Source organism: Cuculus canorus, chromosome 21, assembly GCF_017976375.1.
Source record: "Cuculus canorus isolate bCucCan1 chromosome 21, bCucCan1.pri, whole genome shotgun sequence".
NCBI classification, from domain to species: Eukaryota; Metazoa; Chordata; class Aves; order Cuculiformes; family Cuculidae; genus Cuculus; species Cuculus canorus.
The window spans coordinates 1,953,069-1,965,497 of record NC_071421.1 but is presented as its reverse complement, the minus strand read 5'-3'; the positions used below and the strand labels follow the sequence as shown (position 1 = coordinate 1,965,497).

General features: G+C 45.0%; 1 protein-coding gene across 1 annotated transcript in view; it reads right to left on the bottom strand.

The window, feature by feature from the left end:
• MIB2 (MIB E3 ubiquitin protein ligase 2) overlaps positions 1-12,429 on the bottom strand; it is a 40,402-nt gene that overhangs the window by 5,224 nt on the left and 22,749 nt on the right. Inside the window, exons 7-16 of the mRNA XM_054085645.1 lie at positions 11,939-12,046; positions 10,611-10,715; positions 9,715-9,877; positions 8,488-8,621; positions 6,399-6,547; positions 5,626-5,782; positions 4,794-4,948; positions 4,051-4,177; positions 2,792-3,022; positions 1,320-1,498 (exon numbers count right to left, since the gene is read on the bottom strand). Coding sequence (XP_053941620.1) covers positions 1,320-1,498; positions 2,792-3,022; positions 4,051-4,177; positions 4,794-4,948; positions 5,626-5,782; positions 6,399-6,547; positions 8,488-8,621; positions 9,715-9,877; positions 10,611-10,715; positions 11,939-12,046 — 1,508 coding nt within the window. The remainder of the gene's footprint in view (positions 1-1,319; positions 1,499-2,791; positions 3,023-4,050; positions 4,178-4,793; positions 4,949-5,625; positions 5,783-6,398; positions 6,548-8,487; positions 8,622-9,714; positions 9,878-10,610; positions 10,716-11,938; positions 12,047-12,429) is intronic.

Genomic DNA, 12,429 nt, shown 5'->3' with positions numbered 1-12,429 from the left:
CTGAACAGAAGGGACAAGGGCAGTCATTTCCCAGCAAATATTCTCAGCGCTGCCAAAAACTCCCTGGACCACTACGAGTACTGAGAAGGGGTGCTTTTCGGTCTTTTCATAGTAAGTTTCTTGGAGGAAACTGCTAACCAGCCTCCTACCAAAGTGGCAGTAGCTTCATTATAAAGGTATATAAACCCTAGATCCTCTCCCTCTTCTAGAACTCTTAATTTCAGTCAGGTTAGCCAAGCAGCTTAAGAAGGCACAGCTAACAATCCTGTCCTGACAGCTCCTGTGTGCGGTGCTGGGACACGTTGTGGTGTACTCAAGCCTATGAATTAGTATGTGGCACTCTGTCCGCAGCGGCTGCTTTAACTCTGCAGGCACCCCCCAAGTCCTCCAGTCGAACCTCAACAGAGAAGCTGAAACCAGTACAACACAGAACCGTTTAGGTTGGAAAAGACCTTTAGGATTGACAAATCCAGCTGTAAACCTCACACTGCCAAGTCCCTAAGTGCCACATGCACAGGTTTTTTAAATCTTTAGTTTGAAAGAATTGGCATTCTCTAAGAAAAAAAAAAAATTAATCCAACATACACTTTGCAGACTAAATTCCTATCCAAGATGTTTAAAGGGACATATTTTACCCGTTATTTACAACAGACCAGAAGTGTGGCCAGTTACGGTGGCTCCTACATGGCTCCTCCTCCCCAGAACAGGGTCTATGCCCTCAGATCAAACAGAATTTGTCTTTCATGTTTGCAAGGTCAAAAATCCAAACAAATATTTCTTAGAGGCCGAGATAAAGCCATCTTTGACCTGCCGCTCTCCCTTTGGCATTTTCTCAGCTATTTCTCTTATCAGTTGAAAAATAAGCATTTATCTACCTCTGGAGTAGGCCATGCAGATTCTGCTGCCCGCTCTTTTGTTGCGCTTCCTTTCTGTTTGGACTTTAAATATCTGTAAGTCCAGAATCCAAAGAAAGTACAAGAGAACCCAGAACTGCTCTGCAAGACAGAAGTTGCTCTTGGCTTCAGTGGTCTGTCCTCTCAGGCTGCCTCAGGGCCTGCTGCGAGTCAAGAGGCTGAGTTTGCACCGAGCAGTACCAATCTGCGTTTCCCAACTCTTTCAAATGGCCGTATGTACCCCTAACGAACCCCTCCAGAAACATGGGGTCAGCAACCAGCTCCAGATGAAACTGGAGGTGCTCAGACCGACATCCAAAGCATTTCAAAGGTGATTCATCCCTGCTGGAACAGCAGCTGCGTGCAGTAACACTCTGATTTTGCGAGGAAGTACATTATAGCTCCTTTCCAGAGGACATGGTTTACCTGAATTTCTGTGAGAAGTCTTTGATCATCTGGACAATCCTTCCATCTGTAATGAGGTCCAAAGGAGACTTTCCCCGATGGTTTGCATAATTAATATCTGCTCCTTCTTGTGCTAAGTAACATGCAATTGCAGTTCCAACATTCAGCTCTATGTTTCCAAGAAATCCAGAAGCCTGCAGCTAAAAGATGTTGAAAAACACTCTCTGTTAACAGAAAAAGTTTCTGTTATGTGGCTTTGATTCATACCAAGTTCTAAACAAGGTCTTAATCCTTATACTTTGTTCTTGAAAGTGCAATTAAAACACAAAAAGATCCTTCAGCTTGTAAATAGCAGATGAAAATCCAGCATTCTGGGAACAAGACTGCATAAGACTGGTCCTAACTGGTGCTAATCATTACCAATCATAGAAACAGGCATTCCTGCCTTCCAATAGTGACAAGGAGGGACACTGCAGATCCCACCCCAGTACAGGTGGTGTATGGAGCACTAAGTGGCAGCTATTTAAAAAGCCAAGTTTTTGTGCACATTATCTAAGCTAAGCTGAAATCAACACAAATTTTCCACTGCCTTAAAAGTCCAGGGCAGGCAGATCAGGGCAAGTAAAATTAGACATGAAGGAGTCTATGGCATCTAGATATAATATATTCTGATCCCTCCTGCTCAATGCAGTGGGCTGGACGAGATGACCCTCATGGTCCCTTCCAATCCAAATCATTCTATGACTCTATGGTTTCAAATCACAATAAAAAAAAACGTATGCCAGATTTTCCACTGTACTTAATTGTCCCTACAATGGAATTCTTGTCACGCCATCCAAGACGTACAGCTACTGTCGGCACTCCTGGTTTGCCCTGGAAATCTGGTGTGTGCACGTGTTGGCATTTAAATGGATGGCAGAACACTTTGAAGGGCTAGTTCAGTGTCTTTGTTCCTCATATATCCATGAATACAGACTAACACAGTGAAATCCAGTTCAGCTTTATAACATCATAGCCGTTATCCTTCAGCCTGATACCTCTCACTTCTTGCATTCTGCTCCACATCCACAGATAACCGGCTGTTTGTGGTTAGCTATCCTCATATTTTCCATGCCATCAGACAGAAATGAATTGCTGTGGTTCTGGGGCGCAAATTAAACCCAAGACTCTTGGCTTTGCAAATGGATTCATGACCTTTCCCATGTCAAGAAATAAGCATACAATGCTAATAAAAGTATCAGGGGAGACAGTATGAATTGTTGTCTGACTATGAAGTTTCAAGCTATGAATTCAAATACGGACTCAGAGGCCTCAGAGGATGTATTCTTGCTTTGCCACAAAAGCAAGGAGATTTGTTTCCACAATCCTCAACTGGACTGGCTTTACACAGTTTCCCTGCCTTCCTTTGCTTCCTTAGATCCCCTATCTCCTGTCATTCTAACATCAAGCATTTTCTGCCCTTGGTGCTGGAATTTCTCCTACTCTCAGCTCACCTTGGAAAGGAGGGACAATCCCATCTCCCCTTCACGCTTCTCCATCATGACGGACATGAGCTGCTGCCGTTCCAAGGCGATGTGCATGGCTGTATCCCCGTCTTCATCTTCAGCATTGACATCACTGCCTTCGCTGACCAGCAGTTGCACCATCCCTACGTGTCCCTGGATGACAGCCAGGTGCAGCGGTGTCTGGTTACGGTTGTTCTTGAGGTTGACATCACAGCGACCCTTGAAGAGAAGAATCCAAGAGAGAGAGTTGCTGCCAGGTTTGGCTGAAGAAGAATGCTGCAGCTGTGGTGCCCCAAGTCTCCAGTTTGTCTTCATCAGGACAACAGGACAGAGATCTGCAAGACAGCTACATGATCCAGCCCTCTGTATCTCGGCCACGTGGCCCACGCACCTCAAATATCAAGAAAGTGAGGACTGGAAGCCAAGTTCCCAACTGAGACACAGATAACATTTTCCTGGTGATGACTTCTATATGACAACTCATCACTTCCCCGACATAACCAAACCCTGGAATTACTCCAAGCAAACAGTCATGGATGAGCTCCTCTAAAGCAATATTGATTCCCTGCCGCCTGTTGTGCTTTGATTTCTCCTCTTCAAAGCAAAGAATCTGAATCATTCTGCCCTCTGCAGCTGGGGGGAAAGGCAACAGCAAGGGTTACAGAGCCTCTAAAGATCCAGCTCTGCTAAAACAGTGGTTACACCAGACTAGAAATAAAGGAATCGCAGTACTAAGTAGTTTGTGCTCACAGACATGCTCCCCTATGGCACTTATTTTTAAATCCACTAAAGTCTTGTTCTAGTGGTTTGGATCCCCTTTGTAAAGATGGAAAAACTCAGGCAACAAGTGACCAAGAAGAAGAAACAATACCAAGGAGCACTGACATAAACACCTTGAGCACCTCCAGGGATGGGGCTTCCATGACTTTTCTGGGCAACCTATGCCAGTCCTTCAGCACCCTCACAGGAGAACATTTCTTCCTAATATCTCACCTAAAGCCTCTTTGGCTGGGGAAGCCCCATCCCTGGAAACATTCAAGGCCAGGTTGGACGGGTCTATAAGCAACCTCATCCAGTGGGAGGCATCCCTGCCCATGGCAAGGGGTGGGAAGTGGATGGGCTTAAAGGTCCCTTCCAACCCAAACCATTCTATGGTTCTACCACAGTGTTTAGGAAACACAGGGGGTTGGGAGTAGAACAGACGGGAGTTTTTGTTGTTGCTGGTTTTGTTTTGTTTTGTTTCTTACCTCTTTTATGAGAATTTCTGCCACTTCTTTGTGATTATTGAGAGCAGCAAGGTGCAGGGCAGTGAAGCCATCTTCCTTTTTGGAGTCAACCAGCTGCCGAGCTCTTGCTAGAATCTTTTGTATGGCTCTAGAGTGCCGGAGGTTAACAGAAATGGGAGATTTACTTTATCAGGAAAGAAAACAACGCAGAAGAGACAGGGCTGCCTCTCCTGCTCAGTAGTTATGAATGTTCATGTTTTAATAGGCAGCACCATGAGCTGGCACCCAGGATGCAGAGCACTCCCTCTATCTCACGTATTGAATTACAAGAATACAACAAACCCCTACAGTTATCATTTACTAAAGCAGAGTAAACTCGCACTGCTACGAAAATAATGAGCAGATTTATTCCTGGAAGAATTCCAGAAGCCCTCAGCTAGACACAGTCTTTTCAAAGTAGCGTTTTACTGCAGACCTTCCTCCTGTCCCTCCACGTGCCAACCCAAACATCTACGGAGACTAGCGAGAAGCAGACAGATTTCTTAGTCAAGGTAAGGAGGTATGAGAAAGATGGGATGGGGAAAGCAGGTAGCAGTTTCCTGCAAATGCATGAAGGTGGGAAGGAGTGCAACAGCTAGACCTGGCCACATCTAAACCCAAGAAATGCATAACCAACCACTTCCTTGCTAAGCTGTCTAGAACTACATCTGCTAGTAAGACAGCAAGCACGAGTTATCATCTTTAAAAGCAGTAAAGTCACTTACAATTTGTTGCCTTTTAGAGCAGAAAAGTGGAGCAGGTTGAAGCCTTGGCAATTCTGGACAGTGAAGTCTATGTTGGGTACTTCAGTGAGAATCTCGATAACGACTTTGTAATCTTCAGTGATAGCATAATGCAGGGGAGTGTCTCCCTGGGAATCCTATCAAGGACACCGAAACAGAATACAGGTTACCTACCTCAAAGCGTCGCATGAAACGGCTCACCCTGAGGGACAGTTCAAGACAAGAAGATATATAGTGTTACCAGGTCCCCATGAACTCCAGGCGAAGCAGCCAGACATCACTGGCATCCAGAGCGGTTCCACGGCCTTTGTGAAACCATTTCCCCAGCGCCTGAAACCAGCTGCTGAGCCGACAGGCGCTAACACTCCTAACCGGCTTTGACAGACTGCCCCAGCAAAGGCCAGGCCCACCATCACACAAGCACACCCGAAAAATGGGCTGGGTCCCTTCCACTGTCGCTGCCCTTCAAGTTCCTAAATGCCAGCACTTTAAAAAAAATCTCAGCACTCCTTATTGCTGGAAACAGGAATGTTTTTACACCACCCGCCAGGCCAGCTCTCACTGGAGAGCGAGTCCAGCGCAGCAGAGAGCGTGCTACTGGATAGAGCCGAGATGATGATGGGGCAGACCCAAAACTGACGTTCCAGACCATCGAAGTTAGAGAGTACTCCCTCTGTGACAGCACAGTAGCGCAATTTAAGAGAATGACCTTCAAATTCTACAAAGCAACAAATGGTGTAAACCAAAGAAGCACCTACTCACCTCAAAAAAAAACCCACAAAAGTCACCCAAATCCCAGAAACTCCAAACTTACTGGGAGGTTGACATCACAGTTGAGCTCGCAGAGGGCCCGCACCACTTCTGTGAATCCTTGGCTGACGGCAACGTACAACGCTGTGCACTTTGCATTATTTAGCAGGTTTGCACTGGCTCCTTTAGCAATAAGCACACGGGCAACCTCAGCTTGGTTCCTGATTTAAAAGCAAGGAGTAAGACAGATTAAATTCAGTCTTGTGCAGATGGTAAATTCTTTCTCCTTGCAAGGCAACAGAACTTCTCGGGTTTTGTATCCTCTTGACCTCATCCCACCTCCTCTTGGTATTTAAAAAACAAAGAGGAACAAAACCAAAAAATCGTACTCTAGCATCTGCTCTCTCTTTGCTTTATGTCAACAGAAACGTCCCACTCTAAATGATGAATACTTCCCTGGTAACTGACAACACAATTCAACCTTTCGTCTTGCTCTGGAAATCATATGCACTTACAGAAACCAACCAACCAAACTAATCCCAACCAATCAAACTTCCCTCAATTCCCCTGAAAAAAAAAAAACTCATCAGCAAAACCTTCTTATCACTTATTCTAATTCCCCTCAAAATATTTCTAGCATGAAAATGGACCCAGCTGTGGAGGTTAAATTAGTGTGCTAAGAAACACACCCATGGCCTTGAAGCTCAAAGGCTGATTTCTAGCAAGGTAAGAACAGAGAAAAGCCACAGCCACACATCCTTCACCACCCATTTATACCTAGATACGTCGTTCTGAAGCCCTTTAGGTCTTGTATTAGAAGTTGGATAGATATCCTACCCAAAAGCTGCGTAGTGCAGTGCTGTATCCCCCTCTTCATCCCTCAGGTTGACACTGGCATGTGCCTGCAGCAAAGTCTTCACAACATCCAAGTGCCCCTGATAAGAGGCGATCTGCAGGGCAGTTCTGCCCTGGTTCTTTGCGTCGACCTACAGGAAGGGCAAAGACACAGCAGACAGCTTGATTAGGAAAGACTTGCCTCACGTTCAGGCCTTCGCTTCACTCCAGAGAGGGCCCAGCAAGGGGAAGTCGCTGGGCTGCAGAACAGCTCCGGGCTCAGAAATGCCAATCAGAATCTGTGCCCCGTTGGCTACACTTTATGTGCGTCAACTACAAGGCTGACCTTGTCCCAGAATATTTCCGAAGGGCAAGAGGACAGTACATTTATTCAAGAAGGGAGAAGAGAGCGAACAGAGCTGGAAGCCAGGTCTCTAATTACAGCTCTGATGCCAAATCCCTCTATGAACTGCAAGCAGAATACTTCTTGACATCTCTGCCAACAATTTCTTTCCCAATAGGAAAACGTGTGAGGAGATTAAATCAGTTTTTCATAAGGCTTCCAAGATGCCAAGTTCCCATTGTTCTGTTACTCCAGGTATTTCACTGGGTACAACGGCTCGAGGGCATATCACGGTGTTGAGATGTTTTGACAATTAAAAGGGACTGCAGAACAAAGCGAGGGTGTAGGAAAGGCACAGACAAAAAGGAAAAGAAGCCACTGAAATCGATGGGAGGCTGAGGAGAAGAGATGAAGAAGTTCATAAAACCTCAGCAGACTGGCAAGGAGAACAAAAGTTTTTATCCCTGCAGCTGGTTCTGTGCAGCAGCCAGGAGAGCAGGAGAGGCAAGACTCCCCCCTTCACTCAGATGAAAGACAGGTCATTTAGCCAAGGAGGTGTTAGAGACCTCTGTGTTATTCTTCCATTTATACAAGGAAGAATGCTGATAAGCTAGAAAGGCCTTGGCAAGAAATTTCAACTTGCACTACTAAGTGAGCCTCAAATCCAGCCTCCCCTTGCTGTGCAGAACACTCCAACAGAAATAACTAATTTATTAATATAAATATTATAATAGAAATAGAACGTAAAAGAGAAATTAATAAAAATAACTAAGAACGTAATGCATTCTTGACTCTTGGCACTTTATCTGGGATAAATTTGACAACTGCCAGTGTCTGTCTATTCCTCTCACCTCCAGAGGCCCCCTTAACTTTGTAAATAAAGAACTATAACAAATACCAGACAAATATCCACTAAATCAGCTTCACAGGGGTTCCTTCAGAACTGATCCTAGTTTTCCTGGTCCGTGCATCCAGCTGCTCCTGCCAGCCATGCAGACACAGCTTCAACAAAACTTATCTTTTGTTATCAACGGTTTCCAAGGCCACTGCTGAAATACTTTCTCTCGTTCTCCTTTCTTAACCTGCTCATAAACCCTGTAACCCATCACTGAAGGAGCCTGAACCTTCAAACAGCTGGAAAGAGCAGGGATCCGGGTAGATGTGTTCTTAACAGTTTGGAACTCTGCAAGCACACAGAACGTTCAGCGACAAGTCAAGCCCAGTTCCTTGCTCCAGTCAGACATGAGATAAGACACAGCACAGACATGCACAGTATCAGGATCTGGGCAGCTTTTCTCTTTCCTGACTCCAACAAAACCATTTTGCAAGGTCATCTAAGGACAGACAGATTCAGCCAGACACAACCCGTGACCTTCTTTTTAAACAGAGGGTAGATACGCAGACTTCATCTACTGTCTTCCTACAGATAAATACCTCTGCCCCTAATTCTACAGGTGTGGTGTCCATATGGGAAATCTGGGAAAAGCCAGCTTTGAAAATGTGCTGAAAGGATTTAACTGTAGTTCAGACTTAATGCTGCAAAATACATCCATAAAATACGCACATTTTACATACAAATTTAACCCTAAATTGCAGCAAAATAATCTTCCAGCTGTTAAGAGCTAATACTACGTCTGAAAAAAAAATATCTATTATTTATCTGCCATCCTCTTCTTGATTACAAAACTTTTATGACAGTATTTTAAAGAGCAGCCAAAAGTAACCATTCAGGATGCCTTCACAACATGCCTTATCTGGGTACTTTTGAAGGATCTCCCGAACTTTAGCTGCGTTGTTGAGCGCTGCACAAATGACCAGGCAGCCTGCGTGCTCCGACTCTGTCTTCTGGGACAGCAGTTTCTCCAATACAGTAACCAAAGTACCTGGTAGGAATGAGAAACAGCCACAGGTTAAGAGGGCCAAGAAATGCGTGGATATGTGCATACAGTTGGCACAGTACAGCTGTAAAACCACAGTTCAGGCCTGCTGTAGCTCTAACACTCAGCTCACGCAAAGAACTTTACAAATTTGTGCCTTACACGGAACTTCTGCTTCACCGGTCTGACGTTTTGAGAACCCAAAAGAAACAAGACCACACTATGGAAGACCAAAGCAGAAAAATCACTACTAACAGGCAAATAATCTGAAGAGGAATGCATGGATTTGGATGCTGTAGGGAAGAAACACAGGTTCTTTCAGATGGGCCTGGGCTTTCAAGTGTTAGAGAGGATAGAGCTGTCCAGACAGAGCAAAGTTAAAAAGCTTGGGCTTGTATGCAATTTCTCCCTGAAATCTAACTTCAGCCAACAGTTTAACACCCATCTACTGAGGAAAACAAAAAACCTGGCAGGTCTGCCCTCTCTCCCGCATGATCCTGACATCTAAAGGAAATGAGGATGGGAAGCCTATAAAAAAAATTTATGAGCAGATGTGCAAAACAGATAAAACCCCCTCTCCACATCATGGGATCCCAAATCCAATTTCACGGTGGACTGGGCAAAATAATCATTGATATGACAACACTTCCACACAAGGATCTGGGAATACAGAATCAGGGAATGGTTTGGGTTGGAAGGGACCTCAAAGCCCATCCAGTTCCAACCGCCCTGCCATGGGCAGGGACACCTCCCACGGGATCAGATTACTCAAAGCCCCATCCAACCTATTTCACAAGCATTCAAGCATTCCTACAGGAAACACAGCAGGACAGAACAGGATATCGAGACAGATCAAGGCAGAAGCAAATACTGAACCCAGGGCAGTGCTACGGTTAGCATTCCCAAGTTCTAAACTGGGTATCTGCCTGTTAAAATCAGCTTTGCTTCCCAAGTAAGGCACAGCTGGTTTTGGAGCTTTGTCAGGGGAAGAAGAGGCAGTTGGAGTTTTAGACTGTCTAAAAAGCATTGCTGTTGTTACACCACAGCAACCATTTCCCAACCCCAGACAGATCCGACTTCTCAGTTCTCGCTATCTCACTTTTTGGTTCCTTTGCATTCTCCGTTGTCATGAGGTTTGCTTCCTCATCTCTCTGATAGGCTGTCAGGCAAGCTGGGTTGAACGTCCAGGACTGCCCTCCAACCGACACTCGCAAATCTCCATCCCCGTAGACCTTGATCACTTTGCCGATGTGCCCTAGGGTCTGCAACGGAAAGAGAGAAACGATTATTGAAAGGTAAGACACAGGATGCTTTGCATCTCAGAACCAATGCAATGCTTCTAAGAGCAGTTTCGCAGGCGGCACTCCTGCTGTGTGAAAAGAAGCACCGAACAGTGACACATTCGCAGACAGCTCCCGCTTCAAGGACACCAGAGGGTTCTGTGCAGTTTCTCTATTATTGGTTTTATATCAGAAGGATTTCCCAGACAGATTACAAACGTCTGGAGTGGAAGGTGGTGGAACAACCAGACATGGTCTAAGGAACCCTGAGAGAACTGATAAAACTGGGACCAGGAAAGGTCTTCTCTGTGCACTTAATTGCTCCTGGAGGACACCTGTATTCTGCTTTTTAGCCATACAGGTCTGATCAGACCATTCTTCCACTTGGACACTTTCCTGCCTCCTTCCAGAGAATTAAGGAAGGTTTAAGAGGACCTGTTTACATTGGTTAGTGAAACCTCTTTTCTGACTTACTGGTAGCCAAATCCTTCATCAGATTTTCCCCATCTTTGGGTGCTGTAATAGGATTGTATCACCGATAGCCAATAGCACTGAGCAACGTTTATTCTGCAAGGCCTCAGCAGTCCCGGAAAGGTCTGTGGCACTCACTGACCAGCAGGACCACTGGAGGGCAATGCAAGCCCAGTCACTATTACTGATTGCCTGGGAAACCTCAGGAAGTTACTGGACTGTCCTGGATCTGGCGCGCACTCACAGGTGCCATTTCATCTGTCCACTCCCCATGACCAGCTTGGAATCGCTTCACTGTTTCCATATCATCTATCACCCGGACAACATCACCAACCCAAAAGGTGTTGAGCTACAAGAAAAAGAAAGTCATAAGCTTTTGGGGGACGAAGCCAGAAAAAGAAAAATAGCGGTTAGCCCCCCATCCCACCCCTCCACCCTCAGAAACCCCAACCAAACGAGAAGCCCATTGACTCAAAACCAAGGCATTACAAAACTTAAGTACGATGACCAAGAAATCTGTAATCACTGTGCTGCAAAATAAATGTAGTCCAAGGGCTGGGGCGTTTCTGTTTTAAGCCAAGTGCACACTGAAGTAGGGAAATAATTCGGGACAGAATGTTTTTCTTTTCTTTTCTTTCTTCAATCCATTTATAATTAAGACCACTATAAAGTGCATATGGTACATACATCCCTTGGTCTACCTCCTCACTATACCCAACTGGGCACTGCAGATTTTAATTCACTTTAATAAGAAGTTAAATCTGTTTGTTATTTAAAACAGGGAAGGGAAAACAGAGTTCATCTCTCCTGGTAATCTGCCAGATGCTCCCTCTGCTCACTAAGCTAAGAAAAGATCACTGTCAAGACAGTTTTCAAAGCAGACTAATTCTGCACAAAACAGTTTGACACTGTTTTTTTCCATTGGTATTGGAGATTTTAGCATTGTGACCTTGTTCAGCTCTTTAAGAATTCTGCAGGCCTTTCAGCAGCTTCTTGTCTATTAGCCCTGCTTCTAATCACCCACATTTCAAGTTCACAAACCTCTGGGGAAGGCCAGAGCTAGAAGCTTTAGAAATGCAGACACAAAATTAGAAAAGGTGGATTAAAGACTCGGGTCATCCCGAAGAATCAGAGAGAAGCGAGACAAAGAAAGATGTAAAAGGAGAATTAACATGAAGACACAAGAACAAGGAAGAAAACAAAACCAAATGGAAATGACGTGGAAGAAGGTTGATCACAGATGAAAGGTAGACGCAGAAGGATGAGCTACTGTAGCTCTGCTGTTACCACTCTTATCAAAAGAAGCTGAAATTAAGAAATGGAATTTACCTTAGGAACTTAAAACACTTGAAATGCAAAGGTTCATAAAACTAGACAGCCTAGTAGCCCAACTCCCACTGCCTGCAACCATTTGTCTTAGCTCTGATGGCTTGCAGGAAACTGTCTACAACTACAGCTTTTAGAACAGCAGTGTATTTCTTCAGCACTTGCTTGAAACACATTGAGCAGCTAAATTGACAGCTTTTCCTGCAGCATTTCTAGTTCTGGCCAAGCTCACCTATCAGCACCTACCTTAGTCAGAGCTCCAGGATGGAAAGTCCAGCGGGTTTCGCTGTTGAACTGGACCCTCACGTCCCCTCTGTCCGTGATTCTGTGCACAGTCCCTGTCTGGCCAATGAACTTTTGATAGGGGGAAAAAAAAAAGTAGGGGAAACCCCCTAAATAAATCACATTGCTTAATAGCAGGGAAAGCAGGCATCCAAGGCATAGATGGCTCAATTACACAGCATTTCCAATTCACAGACTAACAGCGCTCCCAAACCTGCTTTCAGCGAGACGCAGTCATGGCTTTTCTGTGAAAGGAGGAAAAGGCTGTTTAAAGCTCCCTTAAAGCAACAGCACACTGGGAGAGGAGGGTGATAGGAATACCAACTGTAAAATCCTTGGAAATGCAGCACAAATCACCATCTTCCTTCCAAATGACAAAGGTGGGCAGAGATTACAACTGCGTTCTGCTGTTTAACACCAGCAGCTGCTTTGAAGCTGCTACAGAAAACACAGTA